Here is a 24,539-nt window from a genome sequence, read left to right on the forward strand (position 1 = left end):
CTGGAGTGGAACCACACACTCCCCTTCCCCTTCCCTGCCCATTTATTCCAAAGCACGGCTGGCATGTGGGTTGGCTCTCCAACATGCACATGCTATTAAGTCCTAAATGACAGCTTGTTTAACTAGAAAACATTTCCATTTTTGCCTTAACAAAGGCCATTCATTTCTTGCTCTTCTATTTGCTTAAAGACGGTTTCATTTGCCCTGCTTGAGAGTTTGCGCAGCCTGCCCGATTGTTCCCCTCCAAACAGCGTGGCCAGTTAATGACCCACCTCTTGATCCCTGAGAGGAAGCCTTGCCCAGCTCCCTGCAGCAGCATCAAACAAGCTAGTTACATTGCAAACTCCATACATGTGCCTTGAATTTTTGTATGCTTGAGAAAACAATTGGATCAATTCATCTTGGGAAAGACAGTCCTGATTCTTCCCTGCTAACAGTAGATTAAGCATCGAGAAGAAAAGGAGATGAAAGCTGGGTCATGTAGCAACTCCTTCCATGCTGCTGAAGAATGTCTTGGGGGACAGGCACAACTGCCTTTCAAGCTAGCTTCAAAAGGTTCCCCTTCACGCAGACCACCCACTGGGAACCCACTTCAATAACAACAACAACAACAAAATTAAAGGAGCCATTTTTCACCCAGTTTATCTACATGTTAAAATAAACACCAGTTCCCATATAGAGCAAGGGCTCCCGGTGGGTTCTGTTTAGTCTGAGATTCTTGGCACCAGAGTACAGCTTTTCTCTATTTCAAAGCAATCTTGGCACAGATTTTTTTTTTTTTGTTACATAATTTCTTTTAGCAACTGGCAAATAAATAAGAATAATGTTTTTAAAAAGTGGGAATCATGTTTTAAGACACTGGCAAGGTGTTTTACCATTTAATCAGTCAAAAGGTCATCAGCAAACCAGAGCTTCCCAACTCCTGCATTTAGGGTTAGTTCTCTCTGTGGGCTGCACTTTCAGTTCCCAACCAGCCTGTCTGAAGGGAACTTTCCCACAGAGTTAAAGAGATTTTAGCTGTTTGCTTCACTCTTTTGCTTTGCCACATTGCCCTGCCACCCTCATTACACTGGGTTTGTCCCCATTCCTGACAAGGCATGAAGGGAATACTGCTCTTCCAGAGCTGACAGCTTTTTATACCCACCTTGCACAACCTGAATGGGTGAGCAGCAGGTGGAATATTTGAAATAAGGGTAGGCTTGTTTTGGGTTTTTTGTTTATTTTTTTCTAACAGGGTACATTCACACAGAGCTTGCTCAAACCCTCCCTGACCTGACTGGGAGCAACATAAGAAAAAACCCTTCTGATTAAGCAGGTCTGGCAGGGAGCATTCCTGGGTGGGACAACCCTGCCCTGTGTGCCAGAGCTGAGTCCCATGGCTGCCAGCTGGCTCATGACTGGGTGCTATTTAGCTGGTGCACGGGGAAAGTCACGGGGAAAGTAGCATGGCAGAAAATAGCTGTACTAAATTAATCTTGCAGCAAAAACTGTTGTCCTTTCTTGGTAGAGACTGATTTCAGTGCTATTGTTTCCAGCTGCTTTTTAGTACTTAATATGCTTTTCTCTGTAACTCTCCTCCCTGCAATTCTGAAATCCTCCCCACATATATATTTACCAAAGAAGTCGGGACCAAACTGGCAGATTATTGCTTTCTGTGCTCTCTTACTCATTTCAAACCATGGTTGGCTGACAGCAGACCATGAATAATAGCTATCAGGTCTGCAGTTCAGTAAACAATGCCCAGGTATGAGTGCTGAGCTGCTGAAGGTTATGGACCTTTATGTTGTTTTTGGACTGTGCAATCTCCTTTGCCATCAGTCAGCATGGGCTTATTTGCAGCTCAGCAAAAGCTCTCTTGAAAATCTGGGCAGGATAGGTGCAAGGTTCATTAAAAGACACAGGACTGTAATTAAAAGAACAGGTTATACCAGGCAGCCTCAGCCCAGAAAAGCCCCCCGACTTCTCCTTTCCCCCAGCCCTCTGCTGAACTGATTGTGAACTTGGCACTGCTACGGATCAGGCTGCCTACTCCTTAGCATGAAACAAACTGCCAGGGTCTCCCAGAATGCTTAGTCTTTGATAAATTCAGAACCAGAAAATAAGTGCACTGTATAGAATGTAAATTTTAAGAGATCAGAGTTGGGAGCATTAGTCTTTGTACCATCTACAATTCAGCACTTTCTTTTTGAAGCTAAACAAGGATTCTCAAATTGGAGAGTACTGCCAAGCCCTGAATAAATCCCAGCATTAGAGATGCTGTGGGTATGAACAGCTTTCCCCAAGAACTGAAGACAGTATCTTCAGAGAAATTAACCCCTGAGAGCCAGGGTCTGTGGCATCACTTTTAATCCTGCAGGAAATCTCACCTTGTGGTTAAAACAGATTATTCCAACACATTGGGCAACACTGAGAGAGGGTGGAGTAAAACACAGGCTTAGCTGGTAAAGAAAAGCTTTGCTGCATTGTTTGTGAAGTGGCCAAGTTTCCAAGTGCAATCCTGCACACAAATTCAGTCAAACAACATGCAACTAGCAAACTAGACAACTGGCATGTAATTATCTGACATATGATTGTTTGTTTTCCATCCACAACCCCATTCCTTAGCTGATCCAAAATCAAATGTTCAGCGTTTGGACATATGAAAACACTACATAGTTGCAACTTAATCTTTCTTATTTTTCTGCCTCAACCCCTTAAATATTGGTGAGATATTTTATTCTAAGCTGCTCTCTTCACTGGCTGAAGCTTCCCCTCAGCCTGTGAAGAACCATCCACTGTAAAAGCTTTGCATTCTTGGAGCTCTGGGCTTTTCTCCTGCAAGCTCTCTGGAAGAGGGTTGGTGTCAGGTTTGGATTTTGCCATGAGTAACCTGAGGTGTAGGGAGGTGAAGTGTTTTTCCTGAGAACCACAACAAACCTGTGGCAGGGTCAAGTGGGGGTTTCCAAACTCCTTCTTGCATAGTTTGCCACCACAATTCATAATGAGACACATCCTGATCTGAATCATACAGGCTTTTCCAAAGCCTAGATAACCCAGGGAGTGTCTTCCTGTCTCTCTGCTAACAAGAGTATATTTTAATAAACAAATCAATGTCCTGTTTCACATTCAAAATGAATGCGCAATAGGAGGAACATGATTAACTGAAAAGACCAGACACTGTAACCAAATATGCTTCTTTGCAACTCTCAGACTGATTACAGAGGGAAGAATCTGAATATGTGAATTGAAAAAAGATTAATTTTCCCCTCGTTCATTGTCTGTGTTGCTTCTGGGGTTTGTTGCTGCAATATTCAATGTCTTGTTTGCAGTTGCTGCTAAAGAATACTTGATTTTTTAAAAAAGTCCCTGCATCTTTTGTAATAAGGAAGATGTTTATTAGTTTTAGGACTTGTGAGACAGTCCCTTAAAAGGGCTCATGATCTGGAACAGAGAAAATTGCTCCCAGGAAAATCAACAGGGCTAGTTAGCTATTGAGGAAATCCGTCAGTTGGCATCACGTCTATCAGTGCTATAACAACATGCCACACTTGATCAATGAGCAAATCAACAATCCAACAAAAAATAACAGAACTACAAAGTATAAAAAGCAGTATATGGGCTGCTTCTGCACCTTCATTTTGGCAAGCATAACTCTGGCCCCAGCCCTCAACCTGACCTCAGAGCACGGGCCATGACAACACCGTGGAGCTGAGGGGGGCTGATGCCTCACTCCAAGGAGCCTGTCATGGGCTTAGATCCTGCACCAGCTCATGGGCATTAACACACACACAGTGCAGCAAATCTGCCTGGGGCAGGCCTGGAGAATCTGTTAAGAGCAACTTTTTGGTGAAAAATACAATGAGACTGCCACAGTTTTGATCAAAACAAATACATGCAGCTTAAGTGAGCCTTCCCATGACTTTGGACTGCTGCTTATGTTGTAAGGAAAAACAACTCCCTCATTCAAAGCTTTGGAAAGTTTTGCTGGCTTTAGTGAATGATTTCTCCCAATACCATAGCTGTTCAGTTCAGCAAGAGCTATTTATTCAGTAGTTTCCATTGTAGGTAGGGCACAAAGTGCATTTAAAATGAAGATGAAATGGCAGTTTTAGGTTATTTATTGGCTGGTTATACTTCTCTTTGTAAAGCTGCCTGTCCTTTGCCTTTGTTGGGTGCATATAAGGGCTCTCTCTGAATACCACACTCCTCAGTAAGGCTGTTCCTCCAGGTTAGTGCCAAACTAGAAACTAACCTGAGATGGACTGTACTCCTTTGAGTCCTGTTATCTAGGTAAAAAGGTACGGAAGGAACCCAGTCTATGTTTTAATCCAACAGGAGTTATATACACAAAATATATTCTGTACTTTCTGAATGGTGTTCAGGGACTTGGAACAGTCATTTGTAACTCAGTAGGATGACAAGTTCCACATCTGTACGAAGATACATTTATAGGTGAGGAATCATCAGTAATTAGCTTCTCCAAATTAGACATATCTGACAAATAAACAATAGGAAAGCTAATCACATTAATGAAATGCTGTTGCTATGGAAAAGTTTCACCTGTAAAGGTGAAAATAAGCAAGCTTCCTTTTACTCATCCTGCAAAGACATCAAAAAGCATCTCCCTGAAGATGAAGCTGCTCCTAATTGTAAATACCATTAAAATCTGCTTTTAAGAGGGTAATTTCTTCACCTATTTCAAAACCTTCTGTACTTTAATTTTGGAAGTAACATCACAAATGCTAGCAGCTAGGATCCTCTTTAGTTCATAAAGAATAATTGAGGCTGAAAGGGACATATTGAGATTATTTTGTTCAAGCCCCTACTCAAAGTGTTTCCCACTCAGTGAGGTTGTCCAGAGCCTTCCTGAGTTGAGCTTTAAGTATCTCCAAGGCTAGAGATTTCCCCAGTTCTCTGGGTCCTGCTCCAGCATTTGACTGCCCTCATGGTGAAAATATTTTTTTCCTTCTACGTAATTGGGATTTCTCATGCTGTGACTTGTGGCGGTTTCCTCCCATTCCATCACCGTGAAACTCCAGGAAGAGTTTGGCTCTGCTGTCTCCACACCCTCCCACTGGGGACTTTTAGACAGCAATAAGATTCCCTCTAAATTTTCTCTTCTAAGGCTAAATAAACCCAGTTTTATCAGCCTCTCCTCGTACGTCTTGTTCTCCAGTACCCTAATTGTTCTGCCAGCCCTCCTCTGGCCTTGCTCCAGTATGTCAATGTTTTCCTTTTACTGGGCAGCAAATTGGACCCAGCGCTTCAGATGTGGTCCCAAAACTGCTGAATGGGAGGGAATAATCACTTCTCTTGAGTTGCTGGCTATAATCTCTCCAATACAGCTCAGTATGTGGTGGCCTTCTTCACCACAAGGTCACTCTGTTGACCCATGTTCAACTTGTCTGCAAGGATCCCCAGGTCCTTTCTGCAAAACTGCTTTCTATTTATTCATTGCCCAACTTTTAACACTGAAGGGGTCACTTCACCCCAGATGCAGAGCTCCACAAGTGCCTTTGTTGAAACTTCATGAGGTCCCTGCCAGTCAAGGTCCCTGTGAATAGCAGCCTTCCAGTACATGCTCACTTTCTGCAATTTGGTACACCCATAAACTGGCTGGAAGTGCTCTCCATCCTATTATCCACACAATTAATGGAAAAGGTCCACTGATGCTATATACAACTTCTATTTCTGTTTTATCTTGAGGAATACAGATTCCTCTAATGCTTCTTGAGGCCAGAGTCCTTGCTGATATGAACTAATGTCCTGCCATGCAAGTCAGTGAAGGAAATTACCCCTAGAACATAGTTTGAAGCAAGTTTGATGTCTGTCCAGTAGCCCCAGACAACAGACACAGCTAGCAACATAAAATGATCTGTTCTCTCAGCCTTAGCTCTTTAATGACCATCTGGTCCTTGTCCTTCCACCCTCAACCATGTTGCATGCAGACATATGCCCACAGCTAGTAAAGCTAGTTGAAGACATGAGATGAGGTTGCCAACTTTCCTTTCCCTAATAGGAAATGCAGTTACAAGTTCCATGCCTGAACCCACTTTCTGACATGGTGACAGAGTTACCTGAGCAGCTGTGAAGGCAGACCTTGACCCCTGCATGGGGATTCATTTATATATGTAAAGACTGAATACAGGTGGCAATTGCACAGATCTTTGAGACAACAGAAGCAAAATGACACATTGTAAAATGAAATGAGCTTAGTTCAGCCAAAGCTATTTAATTTATCTTATTGGTTTTATCTCTTTGGTTTATCTTACTCTCCATAGTGAACCCTTTGTCCAAACAAAGGATGTTTTATTCCTGATTATCTGGTCCACAATTCCTATCACTTAGTCCCAACATTATCAGCACTCCACACAAATTTAGCATCCCACTCCTCTTTACCAGGGAGGGTAACTCTCATCTGAGGGGCAGGATCACGGAAGGGAAGCCAGAGTCAGAGGGACTCAGCCCTCATGGGAAGAAGGAAGCCTTTTAAGTTTCCTGAATGAATGACATGTCTTTCCTCTGTCATGCAATCTGTCTGTTAACAGTGAACAGTGACAGGTTGAGGAGCACAATCTGGAGAGTGGCCAGTGCCAACAGCTCAAAGCTCCAAGTCGCTGTGCTCAGAAGGAGCACTCTGTTCCTCCGGCCACTGTGTCCCCTCTCACTGTGGCCATTGTTACAGCCTCACGCCTCCTTGTGTGAAGGCCAACAGCGAGGCTTTGTTTAAGAAGCAGCTGCTGAGAAGATGTACTATCTCATGGAATGATCACTGACATTTCTCCCTCTGCTCATTAGCAAGCAGTGAATAATTAGGATGACTAGGGTGGATTGCATGGGCCATTTCTTTCACAGTAAAAAGCCAGCTCCTCAGATCCCAGTGTGCCCCAAAAGGGATTCCCTCATAAAATGGCCCCACAGCAAAGCAGGGGGAGCTGGCTCTGTAGCACTCTCATCATCTGATGGAGTGAGGAAAGAGAATGGCTGGTGCCAGAAAATGGATGAAGCAAGGCTGGAGTAAAGGGTGTCCCAGCTTCACTTGAAGCTCAAAGGGGGCTGAAGATGTGAAGCTTGCTCTTGTGTGAAGAGCAAGATCAGCCCGGGCAGGACCTGCTCAACTGGCTGAGATGTTGTTGTTTATTCAATGGTCCATTGTTATAGGGTGGCTCTACAGCAATAGTTCAGTGGTTGGAAGGAGCAGAGTAATTGGGGAAACTGAGGAAACCATAACAGAGGAAACCAAGCCATAACTGTACTTTGCACTCTTTCCTGCAGTCCATCATGATCATCTAGTGGTGTCCAGACACATGGGAAGTGATGAAGGAGCATCTGTGTTGCCTTCCTCCCCATCCAAACAATGCCTTCATCCAGCTCTGGGTTATAGCACAGAACTTATCTGCCTGTCTTATGTCACTGATTATAGTACAGTTAAATCTGAATAAAATATATTAAAAATTGGACAGATAAATAAATAGATTTCTTTGAACAGCCCAGATTTGCTTTGGCATGTTTTCATAGCACACATCATGTGTCTGCTTTCAGATGCTCTTGCTTATATGTGTCTGTGCTAAAAGTGTATCCAGTCCTCTCAATTTCCAACCCCCCTGCCTACAAGATAGGTGCAGGACTATGTTTCCCCCACTTCTACATCACCATGGCTCTAGTATTACTCTTGGAAAGTCCATGAAACAAAGAAAGTCTCATCCCTTGTGTGCAATGGAAGGAAAACAACTCTGAGTATCCCCTGTTCCCTTCCTACCCCAAACTTTTTAAACTAAACACTCCACTGTGACTTAGGTGAGCACTGTCAGATGCATCAGCTGTGTGCAGCCTCACTGTCTCTTTTATTTTTAGTCTCCTGTGGTCTAGCTGCTTCCTGGCTAGACAGCATTGTTTCATCTGCTTTCACAAGACAAACAAAATAAAAGCTGCACTTGCATTTCCAAGTCCCAGCTTGTGGCTTCCTCTAGAGCCTGGGACAATGTAGGTATTTGCTTTCATGATTCCCCTGGTATTTTCTTGCTGCTGTGTAGCTGCTCTCCTCAAACACAAACACTGCTTGCTGCACTGAAAGATGCCATGTGGTGCGGGCAAAGATTCAGGCTTCTCTCATCCCAGTGTGAATGAAGGGTGAGTGCTGAAGTGACAGGATCACTGCTAAAACGACTCCACCAGAGCAAGTCTGGGCTGCAGAAATCTCTTAACAAGCAGCTCAAAAGTCACAGTAACAGTGTACACACCTCCATTTAAAAAAGCCCTCTTAAAGTATTTAAAATTGCCTGTTGAGCCACAGGATAGTCTGTATCCTGATACAACTACAGGCATTATTGTGTTGTGGGAGGTGTATCCAGACCACCTTTTCCTACACAAGCTGTGGCCTCTCTGGGAGGTTCTATCGCACAACCACCAAGAGAGCCCAACTCCATGCAGCAACTGGGGAGAAAACAAGAGAAAATACACTATCCAGTTGAAAGTGTGTTCAAGAGCTTGTCCAATGCACAAGGAAAACTGCATCTTAGCAGTAGGAATAATTTTGCCTATAATTTCAAAGGCTCAAACTGAAGGACCTGTTTTCCTTACAAGCTGACACTGTTGCTCTGTGGTTCCGTGCTACAAGACCAGTTGTCACTTCAGAAGAGCTGGAGGAGAGAAGCAACTGGCTTCATTCTGGCTGGAGCCCATCGCGGATGGACAGTCTGGTCTTCTCATTTGTCTCAAGCTAATCTCTTTTTTTTGGTCTTCAAGTTCATCATTCATGTCTGGGTAGGGAGAAGCACACACTGTAGCCCCACTTCACATGAGAATCCCCACAACCACAACAAAGTTGGAAGAGGGTGGCAGAAGAAAGTTTACTCATTACCTATTTGTTTTATAGGAGGACTTTGCTCCAGGTTCTTATTTTTTTCTCTCTGCCTAAGGAACTACAGAGCGTGCTGAACTCTCACCCCATAATTACACGCTGTGCTTTCACCTCCTGCATGCCCCCCACATGCTAAGCATTCTTCACCGCTGCCCTGGAAGGCAGATAAGCCAGACCACTGCCTTCCCTCAGCATCTGGAGAAGGAAGGGCTACGGAGAGCTAAGCTGCTGTGGGACTGTACCAAATATGGAGTAAAACCGGATGAAACAGCACTGGGAGTGCTCTGCCAGCCAGGCCAAAGAGCCCTCTCCTCTGGGATCCCCCCGCTAGAAGGAACTTATAGTAGATCCTTACAAGAGAGAACATGAGAGGTGGGGCACCCCAGCATGATTCTTCTCTGGTATCCCCCTCAGTTTCCATCTCTGCCCACATTTCAGGCAGCAGACATCACTGCATCACTGCCTTTACACATTGCAGCCACGTTTATGACTCTGTCTTCCGCTGAGTGAAAAGGTGAGGATGGAACAATTCCAGACAGGGTTCACAGGGCCATATGACACTTAATATGGATCAAGGGTCAAAGAATTATTTAAGTGCTCCCTTATATTCCCATTGGTTTTGCTCTGTCATGAGCTTTCAATCCCACAGTCTGCAGAGCCATACACACAAAGATTGATGTCCACAGACTTGTATAATGGCAGGACTGATTAATCAGCCCTTAGCAGCTCTCTCTCCACTCCAACTGAATTCACATAAAAGACCGGAAGACAGACAAGTCAAGATAATTTGAAGAACAAAATGGCATAGGGAATGTACTTGTAAAGTTTAATGTGAAGCTCTGAAGAACTTCTTTCTTTGCCTGACAATCCTAATAAACTGTCAGCAACAAATGCCCCCGCAGCAGTCCTCACCTGACAAACACAAGCAGGCTTGGAGTCTTCAGATTGGAAACATTAGTAAAAGTATTAAAAGAAAGAGTTTTCCAGGCTTTTGAAGAGTGGGGATTTATGCAGAGGAAATACATGAGGAGAGAGGGGAATTCAACCCAACAGCTGGGCTCCTCCTCCCCTTGCAGCCATTGCTCCAACCTGTGAACTCTGACAGTGTTTTTCACCATGCTACCCTACCACAGGAACTCTGCCTACAATATGCACTATGTTCAGGACCTGTATTTACTCAGGGGGCTTAGCAGCACTATGAATTTCTCCTGGGAGAACAACCATCATCACTTCAGAAAAAGCCCAGAAGAGGATGCACGAATACAGGTGCACAGCTAGTGCTATATTCTCTTTCCCAGCCAAGGAGAGCACCTGTCTGAGGATGAGCACATCAGCAGCCACCCAGCTGCTCAGAGCATGGCTGCTGGTATGGTCCAGGTAGTGCAACTGTCTGAGGTTCTACCTGCTGCAGGATTCCCAGGGAAAACAGACATTTTGCACTCCTGCAAATGCTAATGTGTCCATACCCCTGGTTATTTCTAGTAGTGTATATAGAAGATTTTATTTCCCAGCAAGGTTCATGTATTATGCTGAAGGCCAGGAGGCCTCCTCTGGAAAAAAATGAAATAAAAACACCCAAAACTCATTGGAAGCCCCTGCCAAAGGCAATGCAAACAATGAGTGCCATTTTTCCCTATGTCTCTGCAGAAAAGCAGTTCAATCTTTTCTTGCTCTGATGAGGTAGACTCAGTCAGGGGAAGCAGAAAGAGAACAGCTTGCCATGGGTGAGCAGACCCACACCCAGCCTTGTTTGCAGTCACCGAGGAACCATTGTGCTGCTCTGCCAGGAAACCAGCTCCAAATAATGCTTGTCAAGGCTTTCCTAACTCCAACCCTGGAGATGGCCCTGAAGCCTGCCTGATCACTTCATCAGGGAGTGCTGCTCTCCAGGAACATCCCCTCGTGCTGCTGTGCAGGAGCTGATACTTCTCACTCGCTGTGCTACCCTAATTCTTCCTCTTATTAATGCTGACATCCTTCTTAGTAATTTTCCCCCTCCCAGTTCGACCATGTTTAGCCCTTTTAAATCTTTCTGCAGAGATCAGTCCTTCCCAGTGCTATGAATAAATAAAAGCCTTCTGTTCTCATCAACAAAATGGTCTTTTAACATTGAAAGAACAACACAGCAATCACTTGGGGGAAAAAAACAACAACAACAAACAAACAATAAAACAACAAAACCAGATAATATTTGAAGCATGTAAAAATTTCTGCTCCAGCTACTTTCTACTTTTTAGAAATATGTGCTCCAGTAAACAGAGAAAACAGTGAGAAGATTAATGGAGAGCACAAGCAACAGTAGGAGTCTGAGAGGGACCTGCTAACCCATCAGAAATGCTCACCACACACAAAGCAGCAGCAGGACTGAAAAAGAAAACCCAACTTCAGTTAGAAACATCTAAGGAATATGAATAAGCTGTTAGTACTGCAACCTTTCCTTCTGCTTTGATCTGTTGTTACACATAACTTGAGAGAGGGAAATTCAACAGCTTCAAGAGAGTCAAAGAGTCAGAGGTCTCCACATACCAGGACAGGTAGAAGGTTGGAGGGGCTGTCATCAAGCAAATCTAAGGGCTGGGAACTGATGCCAGGTTAGGGCTGAGTATTTCACCCTCCTCATCTTCATCTAAGACAGCCACACTACCCATAGGAAGCACCAGCAAGTCCAAGTGACAAAAGAGGGCCCGTGCCACTACTGTTAAGAAGTGAAAGACCAAAGTAAACACATTTCTGTGGCCCTTGAGCTTTGGAAATGTTCTGGTAACTGCTAGTAGTTGACATGTACTTTTGAAGGTGTAATTGTGGTTTTTCTGGGCTCTGGCCATGTCATGCAACCATAGAGAATGGGATGTCAGCAAATGAGATGTTACAGGAAAAGAGATGAGGATAGCTGGAACATCATGTGCTTTACCAACTGAAAATGCTTGGTATGAGAAAACAAAACCACATTCTCTATTCTCATTTTCCTTGGCTCTCAGATTTACAGATCCCTAAAAATACTGCATTATAACTAAAGGAGCTGCAATCTGCCTGTGACTCACTGAAGAATTACAATATCACTCTGGTTCCATGAATCTTCCACGGGTATTCCTTCCAAGAGGGCTTTCCTAAATTAATTGCCAAGAACCTAGTATGTTTGTCTGTCTCTTTTTTCTGTCACCAGAATGTTGACATAATAAAATAATAACAACGTAGAAAGAAAACTGAAAAAGTGAGATGTAATTTCAAAATACCTAAAGCTTTTAGAAACACATAGCAAGGTCATCCCAGCAGCCTTAACTCTGCCTTCATGAAGCTGCACACCAGGTAAACCCAGAAATCATATGAAATGGGTACCTGCCTATTAAAAGCACCAGAGGAGAGACCACAGAAAGCAATGCTGTATTACAAAGGAATATCAATTTTTTCTTTCATGGTATTGATATGAAAAAAGCACTTTAATATTATTAGATGTAAGGTAGGGTTAAGAGGTCTTCTGGAATTAAATTTTCATCACCACCGTGGAAAATTTCTAATGCACATCTCTGAGGTCCAGCAGTCTTGGGATTACTATGAAACACCCCACAGAGTAAATGTAGGAATCCTGACATGCCAAGAGAACTGAGCCAGTGATACCTTATATGGGGCAACACTGAGACACAGATTTGGGTGAATATTGTTGCTCTGTGAAGTGCCAAACTTTTTGCTGAAGCCTGCATAGCAGGAACAGAGCAGCCTTCAGCAAGATTTAGAGCCAGTGCCCAAGCTCCTACAGACCCTGCAATATAAATGGAAATAATTTCTCTTGACTGAAGGGTAGAAAGAATATAAATCAGTCAAGTCATGCACACTACAGCCCTAGTAACTTTCCAACTCATTTGGGAAGTCATGCCAGCCATACTGTGCAACTGCATTAATGATCTCACAGATAATGCACCTATATTTGGAATTTAATCCATGAGAACAGTAGAACCAGAATAAATGTCCAGGTCAGGAAATCTGCACAAAGCTTGTGAGACTAAGAGCCACTGTAAGAGATGGGGAACAGAAAGCAATTATTTTGCTAACATAACAGAATAAATAATATTACCTAAAGATATCCGATAATGGGATGCAAAAAGGGAAGACACTGTTGAAGTGATTTGGAATTGATAAAATGGTGGAGGAAAGCTATAAACCTCTAAGTATGATCTGAGCAGATTTGGCAGTGGAGGTGTTCCTGACCTTCAGCTCTCCCTGGTATCAAGGTCAGGCTGTAACTTCTATTCCATAAAACAAAGTTTATCCTCACTGCTTACCTCTTTAGGTGCAAATATTGTTAATTGTCTTTCCAACTTCCAGTGAATCTAGGCTTAGTTAAATTACCTCTTTGTGTAACATAACTCTTGTTCTGCTTTCAGGTTCCTCTTTACCCTCTCCCCATTGCTAGTGAAGAAAACCAAACTGAATTGACAAAGAAAACTGTAGGTTTGACAGGCAGAATTAAGTTGTTAACTAGCCTGAGCAACCAGATATATACTAATCAAAGTGAACTAATTAATCCACCAAAATAAGTCTCTAGAAAAAAACAACAAAATATTTATGCTTCTCTAGTAAAAAAAACACTCAAGGAAGAAGAGAGCAAATAACTGACTCTTTACACAGCACAAAACATGCCTGACAGGAACTTTCACCCCAAAAACCTGTCTCCATCAGTCAAAGAGATCTGTGTATCAAACTCATATGATAAATACAACGTTTTATTGTTTCTTCTAGGTTCATTGCTTCAAATATTGTTATTTCAACGCTATGTCTTAAAACCCTTATCAAGTTTTAAGGGAAGGAAGAACTAAGGCACAACATTAAGCATACACAGCAAGCAACTGCAGACTTCCATAGGTCCATGGTGGCTCTTTTCATGTCCTGGAGCTCAGTAACTTTTTGTACATATTGTCTGTAGTCTACTAGCAGCAGCCACTGAGCGGACAGCACGTGGCCTGTTCCATCACCTTCTTTGTGAACTTTATGCCATACAGATGAACAGGGAGCAATGGAGATACTTTCTGCTGGAATTTCTGCAAGCACCTGCTAGCCCACCTCCAACTCAGAAGGAAGTCAATCGAAATGATAGACCTCCAGGTATTTAGGACAGCAGTCATGAATCCAGCAGAAATAGCTCCCAGTCCCACTTCCACAGTGGACAGTACCTCCTCACCCCCCAAAGAGCTAGATGAAAGAGAATTAATCCCCTACAGAGAGGTTAAAATAGCACCAGCAGTAATGTCAAGGACAAGGCTGAGGAAAACTCAAGGTAAATGGGGACTGCTTTTCAAAGGTTCAATACACAGATCATTACAAACTGACAGATGATCCCTTTCTGAGGTGTAAATATTTCATTGACTCTTCTCTCACTGCTGAGCAGCTTTAATGGCATTGTACCTCAGTAAAGTCCTGAACTGCTGTAAATCAAGTACTGTTTTAGGCTACTCACCATGGTCATGGGCAAAAACAAACAAGTTAAGTTCTGTCAGCCTCTGGGCCAGGTCCTCATAGCGGCCGCAGTGCTCCCCAGCGCCATGAGCGATAAACACCAGGGCCCTAAATGGAGCATTAAGGTATAAATCATTAACTCAGCAATCAACTCTTCAGAGCTGCAAGGAAAAACAGCATATTCAATTTAGCAACAGCATTTCAGGCATCAGCAAACACAAAGCAAGTATCGAATAGCTGAGGTGGATGTGAAGAAGGGGAAAGGATTGCCCCCCTGACCTATCACCAACCTGGCCTTCAGCAGGTGGTAGCAGGACAGAGCAGCTGGAAGTCAGCTGCTCATGGAACAGACACTACCCTTTCCCATTTGTCTGCCACCATGGTCTGCTGTAAGTTGAAGATACAGATGGGCATGAGCTGGATAACTCCATCTTGGGCTTGAGGCATCTTCATTGCTCCTACAGTGCAACTGTTGCTATTGATTTTTTTTAGGATTGGTATTTCTCCGTGGTTTCTAATACAAATATTGTTCTAAACTTTATAACCTGCAACAGTGACTACAGAGCAGTCTTAAAGATTATATTTCAGCTAAAGAGGATCCAGAGTCCAGAACTTCAGTTGGAGTTTGGAATTTTATCTTTTGAACCCAACAGGTTCTGCCCCAAAACAGCTGCTGCGCTTTGGTGATTAAAGTCACTCTTACATGGCCACCATATGAGTTCAGACAGGGATCATAAAAACCCCAGTCTAACAGACACGTATTTGTAAAAGACAAGCAAATACTTTTCTTCGAAGATTCCTGTTTTACCAATGATACTTCTACTGGGATGGCATCATGTGAGTGACTGAAGTTGAATGAACTTTCTCAGTGTTTTTGCTGGGCAAAGTTTGTATAGAATTAGACCAGAACTGTAGCAGAAGTAGCAATGAAATCACAGATGTTTTGCTGTTTCGACAGGTGACTGTGTAAAATCCAGCTTAGCAACGTAAACATAACTTGTTTGTGTAAAACTACCATCTGTCATTGCAACGTCAGCAACCACAAAACAGTTTGAAGGCTACAAGTGATACATTTGCAGTACATGAACAGTGAAACATTAGATGAACCAACAAGATAAAAGAATGATAGGAGTTTGCAGCTAGTGACTTCCTCCACTTTCTTTTGACTGTTTCGAATATCTTTTTAGACAGTGTATTCACTGCAATAAACTGCTTTGATCTTAATATATTTAAACTTTAAAAAAATATGCTGGATGACGTAGAAACTCCTGATCTAGCTCTCTGATTAGCACCTGCTTCAAAGTACTTGCTCATGGTAGACAACTTGAAAGATCATCCATCGAAACCAGAAGCATTTTACAGAGCAGACTGCAAACAGAAGCAGCAACACAAAGATGCTCTGGTATCTGTCTAATACTAATTAGCAAGGGTGAGGTCAGGCTATGTAGTATATTTACCTTGCTGAAAGTGTTCTTTGGTATAACTGAAGGTTTCAAAAGTCAGTGGGGAGCAGTTATTTCTTCCTTTGTCATCTTCCCCAGTCAGTAGATTTGACAAGTTATCAATGAACTTGCCAGACAGTCTGATTTTCAAAATGCAGGGTCTATTATTGTTGCTCCAAATACTGAAGAAATGGAGACACTGCTCATGGCACCTCAGCCTTGGTCCTGGGACATCACAGTCCCCAAGTCCAGGGCTGAAAGATCTGATGGACATTCAGAAATGGAGCAGGGGCTCAGGGGGTGAAGCAGGGCTGGGAACCTGCAGGCTCTGGGCTCTGTGTGCACAGGATGCTGCTGCAGAAACTAAGGAACTGGGAGAGAAAATTCCTGTGTATCCATCACCTTGATATCCAACAGACTCAGCCAGGCTGACTCTCCACTATATACCTCCCATTACCTGGCTCTTGACAGCTTCCCTGCTCAGTGTCTTACTTAAGCCCTCAGTTATTCTTTAGAGGACCTATATTTTTTTTTTGGTGCTGACTGGACACAGAGTAAGGTGCAACTTGGCTGACTGAATAAAGCCCTTCATTCCTCAGAGAAATATTAGCTGAGTGTATGCACCGGAATGCATCAAGTGAATGAAACCTAATGGGAAGCTGGCAAAGAGATCTCTGCCAGGAAATTCTTGCTGTTATTTCATCCTCCCTGACAGCAAAGCCCTAATTTTGCTTTCATTCACACTGATGTAGCACCATGACTTTGCCTGACAGCATCCTGCTAGATGCTCAGCCTCCTCATCTTCTGTCAAACCAGTGAGAAAAGAAAAAAAACAACCCCTCAGTGCTTCATAGAGGCAAGGTGTTCCTGCAACCCCTCTTCTCATTTAGCACAGCAACTGCCAAGCATTGCAGAACTGGACACCACAGGGAAGAGACCTGGGTTATTATCTGTCTGCAAAGCACCAAACGAAATGCTTCTAACTGTTTGTGCCTTAGGAGCCCTAACAGCAGTAGCTGTCAAGAAGACTTTGGTACTTTTGAAAGTTTTGTCCTATCAATAGTCACAAACAAGGAGTAAAATTTCCAAATTGTTATGTCGAAACAGAAGTAGCTCATTTTGTTGTTCCATAAAAAGTGAGGGTGGCTTCACTGACTAAAACCTAGGTCACATCTACACAGCTCTTCATCTCCAGCTTTCAGGTCTAAGCACAGAGGCCATACATTAAACACAACAGCTTGAAAAATTGAAATCAGTATGAAAATCATCTGAGCAAGGATTGAAGGATTTGGCTCTTTCACCTGATTTCCCATTTTCCATTACAAAACAAGTTTAGATTTTGCAAATAATACCTGAAGACAGTGTAACAAATACATGGTTCGACATATTTTCACTAGCAAGATGGCATGAAAATATGAGGAGTAATTACATTGAATGACAGCAGTTCTTTACTGTGTGTAAACATTTTTGCAGACATGCCTGCTCTGGAATCACAGCCTGCTCTTTCCTACCACTGTGGTTTGAATAACAGAATATCAGAGACTTTCAATGGAGTTGTTTAAAATTAAGACAGAACCCCCTTGAAGGCTTTGACATTTTGCTGGACTGCATTGCCTCTGTGCATGACCTCAATGGAAAATTTTTAAACAAGGTTTGTGTATTGGCCATGCATCAAACTGCTCCTGGGAAGAAATTTCTTCACCTCCAGCTCTTGCAATTGCACTGATGAAATCCTTAGAAACTCATATGTTTCAGGTAGAAAACACTCTGCACAGCCTGCAAAGCTTCCTGGTGGAGACTGACCTGTGTTTGAACCCAGGCTACCTCCACTCTCTAACTGGATGCAGGGAAACCTGATGCATCTTTGGATGCTTCATCTGGCTTTGGCTGGTGGAACTGTAACTGCTGAACATCTTGAAATAGCATTGCTTGGGCATCTGCTCATGGTAGTACCTACTCACCCAACAGCACCCTTTCCCCACGCTCAGCAGGGGTGTCTCCACACAAAGACAAGGTGTGAGCTGAGCATGAGTAAGCCCCCACATGGTTGCTCTCACCTTAGGAGTGCAACAATTATGGCTATTGCACAAAACCAGTTTATTGACTGCTGTTTGCAAAAGCAACAGGCAGTTTTCACAGATCTCTTCCCACAGCCTTCACCACCTCCTCCTCCCTCCCCACTGCAGGTTTCTGCATCCTGGCACTGCCCAGCTTGGCACACAGATGCAGTTACTTATTACAACAAGAGGGCAGGACAGTAGTTGTCTTTACTGTTCAAATAAACTGTGTTTACTTATCACCCATGAGGAGGTGACCAGTGACCAGGCCCTGTCCCCACATCTCCGCTGTGCTGGTCACCCAAAACTGGTGGCAGTCCCAGCTGGGCACCAGCTGCAGCTTGCTAAGCAACAGGCAGCCATGCCACATGTGGGGATGGTACAAGATCCATGCAAACATCCTGGCCTGAATGAGGGAGGCCAGGAGTGGTGGAGGCCAGGCTGCAACCCAAAGCTGGTGGGCACAAACCCAGGTGAACACATTGTCTTTCTGCCCTGCCTCTCAGAGATGCCCTTCCATATTTCTCACTGCAACTTCACATCCTCTAACAGTTGGGAGAAGCTTTACTGGGAAGAAATTCAGCCTTAGATGCAAGAGCAGAACCAGTTTTAGAAGTTCCCACCTTCTTTATTGCCACCTCTGCCCCCTCTGCCATGGCAGTGCAATTGTTTAGAGATACAATTCCACCACCAATTGTGGGAGAAGAATTGCAGGGAAAATAAACAGCTGCTCCCAGCTTACCCAAATGAGCAACAGCTCTCTTGACCCAAGGCTCTGTGATTAGAAGAAACAGACCTTGAAATGAGACTCAGAAAGCTGCTGTGCTATGAAATCTGGCAGGCCAGAAACACATCTCAGGGCCTGGGTCCTGCTGGGTATAAGACCCATGTTCTTGCTTTACATTCAACGATAATCAAGTTGAAACTGAACTAGACAAGGAAGGTTGTGAACGTGAAGGTATGATTTTAACACTGTGTGTCCTCTGGGGACAGAGGCACTTCTGTGGGACCCTGTGCATGCTCTTTTATCGCCAGAAAATAACTCAAACCACTGGGACTAGACCAAAGACCTAAAGACAAGCTTCCTATGACTGCATACATGAAAAATGCAATCTTTTCCACCTCGTTCAAAAGCACCCCACTTCAGTATTTGCTTAACCTCAGGAAAACTTTCTTCAACTCATGAAAGTCAGCAGGACTTAAACAGTACAAGATAAAAGTTTAAAAGGATTTATAAATACTGTCCTGAATAAGGACTGATTTAATCACACGTGGAAATGATTTCCTGAATCAAGTCCTTGCAACTTAAGCTAATACCATGTTATTCTATGTAAGGCAACTATGCTTTTCATTTGGTATTATGTATTTTGTTACCAGAACAAAATCAACTCTAACAAAGAACATCTGACTTGAGCAGTTCTGAATACCTGACACTAAATTCCTAAAGTAATTTTTAAAAACTGACAGGAAAGCTCTGAGGTAGCTAGGCTGCCAGAAAAATGACTGGCTTACTGAAATTAAGTATTACATTTTGTTGTGTTGTCTGAGCTGATTTATCAGTTCCTTTGTAGCTGGCATCAGCCTGAGACTTGGAATCACAGTGAACAATTAACCTTTATTTCTCAAAACCATTCCACTGGTGGCATTTTTGGACAAGCAACTGGATAGTTGGTCACAAACCTTTTCCACTTGTTAAGAACGTAATGTCATGTCTATTTTGCTTCCAAAGTGTATTATAATGGAAAATCAATTGCAGGTATGCATTCTTGTGGTAGCTGGGTTAGTGGTCCTTGCTGATTATGAAGATTAGTTATTTTTCACATAATAAGATTATGCATTAAACAGCTTCTTTGTCCAGCTTTACCTGTCATTCCAATTTTCTACCCTTGGTATTTGGTCAAAGATTATCTTTTTTTTTTTTTAATTTCCAGATAATAATTTCCGAGAACATAGAATTGTTTTGTTCACTGTAACAGACACTGGTGACCTTTTCTCTGGAGAATTCTTGAGCCTCTTGCTGTGGGTGTGAGACCTCAAGTTTGGAAGAGGAATGTCCCTGTACCTGTTTTCTGAGTCAGCTTTTGCACTGTTTGTTTTTTTTTGTTGGTTTTGGTTTTTCGTTTTAGTTTTGTTTGGTTGGGTTTTTTAGGTGATTTGTGTCCTGAAGCAATCCTGACAAAACTTGGGCCATGGGATTAGAACTAGTTGTGGCAATTTCTCTCATGCTGTGTGTGCTCATGACCTATGCAGTTAGGCAAGAGTTCAGCCCGGTGACTCCATTTAGACAGGAAAATTTATGGTGGAGTCAGGTGTGTCCCCTCCTGCTGTCCTTCTGTCTCCAGGAAACAAGCAGAGTTATGTCCTTCTGAAGGCACAAGAGACAATGACTTTGCTCCCAATTCCAAGCCATGTTTCAAGGAGCTTTGCTTGCTCTCTTGCTGTTCTGTTGAGAAATGCATTCTTAGCCTCTGCTCTACTGGCCAGTAAATGCTCAGCTTTGCCATGCAGGTCCATAACCTGGGTAGTTACTTCTTTTTTCAGCTGTCATTGAAACTGAACAATGTTATGTTAAACTAGCAGTTCTACTGCTACTTTTGCCAACTCAGGAGAAAAAGCCAGTCAGAACAGCAATGGCCTGGAGCTGAGTCCCCATCAGCCTTCTCTCTATATCACAGTCTGTGTAGCATTAGCATGAATATCTCCCAGAACTCCAAATCAGGAGGAAATCACCTCTTCCAGAGAGGCTGCAGTAGTTTAGCCTGTGAAAAAACTTTGAGCACCACAGAATATGCCAAAGGACTGTGCAGTGTGCTCACACTACATAATTTCTCCTTGATTTTATAGGGCTTGTGGGGGTTTAGGATTCTGCACATTTGTGTTTGATGTGGTTTAGTCTACTCTACTAGAATCTGTAGCTCCATTCCTGTCCAGATCCTAAACTGGCAATTAAAAATAAACTTCTCCAGCAAATTCTGCTTCCTACTTTCTTCCTCCACTTACTCAGCCTTGGATGTTCCCAGTCAAGCCTGCCCAAAGGGGATGCTGTTAATTTGGGCAGCATCCTTCTGTCTAACATGATGGAGACTTAGGAGTCAGGCTTAAAATCTGTGCTTGCTTCCATAAGCAACTCTCTTGCAACATGTCTGCAAGGTTAGACTCATCATACATCTCAATCATGACAATCCCTCATCAGCAGAGTCAGGAGGACATTTGAGAACTGCCATGACCTCCAGGAGGAGTAACATGGGTTGGTTATTCAACAGCACCAGAAAACGTAGACACCATAAATCAACAGGGCAGAGACAGAACTGGGTAGTGCAGATACATTTCAAAACAAAAGGTTAAACAGGATCTAGCCAGAGCCAGCACAAAACAATGTGGAGAAACAGCTTATGCTGATTTATTGTAGCTGTTTGAAAAGCAAGTCCTCACCGAGAATAACTCATGAGTGGTCTAATACAGGGAGGAGAGGAAGGAAACATCAGGTGGGGGTGGAGGGAAGGAATTACTGGAACCTGGCAACTGCACAGCTCTAGACAAATCCCTGCAAAGTTAACATTTGAGACCAGCTGCATTTTGTTTCAAGGAAACTCTGAAGTAGAATTTTAGGGGACACAAGGCTGAGATCGGAGGTGAAATGTGTGGTGTGTAGCTTAAAATTCATGGGCCGGATCTTCCCACCTCTTTCTTGTATAAGACTGAAGAGAAGGGATTCTAGGGTTACAGGGACTGCCTAAAGGAGCCACTCCTCCACTTTGATACCAGAGATGCAATTTTCCTCAGCAGAGCTGACTGTAAGACCTGCTGCTCTGGCCCTGCAAGGCAGACAAGGACTCTGGAGACAAGGACAGCTCCCAGTTTGGAGCTGCACTTTCCTCTGGCTGCTGCCCTTCTACAAAGAGCAGGAATCCCTGAATGAAGGATTATGACTCCTGTTTCCAAAGAGGCAACATGTTGGCATTGCTCACACACACAGGACTGGAAAAGGATGAGTTGTGGGGAGTTCTGGCAGAACTGCCCCTGGGCCCAGCTGGGAGTAAGGCTGGAATGTGACATGCTGGTTCTGTACTTCGTTCTGCTTCAGCCTTTCCTCGGTACAAGGGCTACACAAGAGATAAAATGGAGGCCATACCTCCCAAAGGGAGCTACAAGGAAGAATGCACAAAACAGTCAGTGTCTTTCTAAGAAAACTATGCAAAGCATTATTTAAATAGAGGACACCAGCTGCAGAATTCAAATTGATCTGAAATCACACCCAACATTTTTAGATTAAGGTGTGAGGGAAGAATATTAAAAAATGTTGAAGAGTTTCTGGCATAGGTCCTCTTGGAAATCAGGAAAAATAAGATACTTCTTTTTAATGTTATTAAAAATTCATTTTCACTTGGAAGCAAAGCCACTGCAGATGGAAGATGGCTGCAGGACCACGACTCTCAATGGAGAACCAACAAACAGGGACTAAGAGCAAGAACAGTTTTCGCAGACCTCCCTCTCCTCTTTTACAGACTGGCACTGAACCTCTGGTGATTTCCAAAGAGACAAAAATTACCCTTTAGCCAGTCATGTAGCAGTTTCTTCTTGAAATCAAAATGCAGGCACTGCCTAGTGAGCCAAAGCCTTGGAAAAAGAAAGGCTTGTGTAACTAGACGGACTGTCCTTTCAAAGCATGAGAAAGCTGAAATTAAAGGGCCAGAAGCTTTCTTCTGCACAGTCACTATTGTTTAAACTCAGCACTGCTCACTAGCTCAGGACTAAACCTGTTCACTGAACAAAGAATGTTTTATGTATATATATATATATTTATATATGTGTATGTCTCTGTTTCAGAGCAGCTGTGCAAAACCAGTTCCTTCTTACTGTATTTACCTGCAGTCTCAGCATACTCAGAGCACTGGTACCTGTTCCAGTGACAAGGCACTACTTATTGCTGCTCTAAGATCATAGCTCAGCAAACCCAACTCAACTCTAAAAGACCAAACAGGCTTCCCAGAAAGGAACAAGGCATGTTTGATTAAGGGATCAGCTCAAGGCATACAAGAACACTCCCTACATGGCATCCCAGCCCTATTTTGACCATTTAATCTCACATTTAATCTTCAGCCCAGAAGATGGAACTGGACAGTAGTATCCCTGTATGCAGATGAGGAGTTCTAGTTGAGGCTCTGTAGGTTTCAAATTATGCAAATTACTCTAGTTAGTACAGCAGTCCCTCTGGTTAGGTCCACACAAGTACTTGGTGACTTTTAAGCCCTTAGTAACACGCTTGCTTGCTCAGTTATTTTCAAATATTTGCCATGAAGTGCTGATAGTTTGAGACAGATCATGAAGTGCTGCAGAGGGCACTTCACCTAAATGTTAAGCAGTGTTTCCTAAAGCCCTCTAAGACAAGTCTGCAGACTTCTTCTGACTTTACTTTTTTCCACAAGGTATTTTTCATGCAGGAGCTGAACATCACGTGTTCTAAACCTGGGCTCACCAGGGCTTCTTCATGGTCAGTCTCCCCAAAAAATCAATGGTTCTTAAAAATGGTATTGTCCAAGTTTTATACTCTAGCCATGGCTCTAATCACCTCCCATCTCAAGCTGTTATTTCAGAGAGTGGATGGCACAGACAACTCATGACAAACAATATAAAAAAAATTATTAAAGGAAGACTTCAGCTGCTCATCACCACAGTTCCAGTGCAGGGAACAAACTAAGAAGCATACACCTGGCACAAGGGGGTCAGGGCATTTCCAAGCCATTCCTTGCAATAAAATTGCACAACTGAAGTATTTGATCAGGTGTTCTGGGCATTTGAAAATGCTCAGTAGCTTGGAAGAGAGCTGTGAGTAAGGAAGGATGAAGAAAGGGGATGACACTTTACCTGTTGTGTGAACTCAAGATAGTCTGGTATTATTACTTTTTTATAAAGTACTGACTGTGCAATTCCCAATTGTATGGCAATGGTTTAAAGAAAAACATAAAACTCCAGTTCCCTGAAATACTTAGACCTGTCAGCATGGTTTGTAACCAGGCAATTCCACCAATAAAGTTGAACTCTGGATTACTCCCTGCACTGAGTCTATTACCTGCCCTCACTTTTACCTTTCTGATCCAATTTTGTCTGCAGTCCTTTGTGCTGGCAGAGACCTTCATTGGTTATCGTTAACAAACTGATCAACTCATTAAAAGTTCAGGTGTCTCAGATAACACGAATCTCCAAATAGCCAATATTTTTATGCATGGTTTTCCCAAAAGCCAGGGTGGAATTATCTCATAAACTCAGAGAAGGAAACTCAAGGATTGATTTCTTAATCATAAAGAACTTATGCATATTTTAACATGCTTGGAGATTAAGCACATTAATTTCCAGTGAACAATCCTATCTCAGAGCATCCCAGAGCTGCACTTCAACCCTGTCCAGCTATGACAGGAATCTTGGCAGTGAGAGGCTCTACAGGCTCTGTCAAAATCAATATCAGCAGCTATTCCTCTGGGAAATCAGTAATTTGCCAAGGCTTTGAGCATGTTCCAATTAATTTACTATTCCAGGTTTGCTGTAGACCTGAGGTAGGAGAAAAAGTTGCACGTTAGCAGTTAAAGGTGAGACACAGGAATCCTGCTAAGACAGTGGTGACTGCAACATGTGCTTTAAAAGCTGAAATATTTATTCATGTTTTGAAGCAAAGTAAATTTCAACCGTGCCTGAGGTGCAATGGTTTACCTACAGATGACTTAAAAGTTAACAAATGGATAGAGATTTCCACCTACA

General features: G+C 43.0%; 1 protein-coding gene across 4 annotated transcripts in view; it reads right to left on the reverse strand.

Moving 5' to 3' along the window:
* The window catches only part of MGLL (monoglyceride lipase), a 96,650-nt gene that overhangs the window by 24,894 nt on the left and 47,217 nt on the right, over positions 1 to 24,539 (reverse strand). For all 4 annotated transcript variants that reach the window (XM_051627676.1, XM_051627679.1, XM_051627678.1 and 1 more), the window contains one exon: positions 14,289 to 14,395. In XM_051627676.1, coding sequence (XP_051483636.1) covers positions 14,289 to 14,395 — 107 coding nt within the window. The remainder of the gene's footprint in view (positions 1 to 14,288; positions 14,396 to 24,539) is intronic.

The sequence above is a fragment of the Apus apus genome, chromosome 9 (genome assembly GCF_020740795.1).
Source record: "Apus apus isolate bApuApu2 chromosome 9, bApuApu2.pri.cur, whole genome shotgun sequence".
NCBI lineage: Eukaryota > Metazoa > Chordata > Aves > Apodiformes > Apodidae > Apus > Apus apus.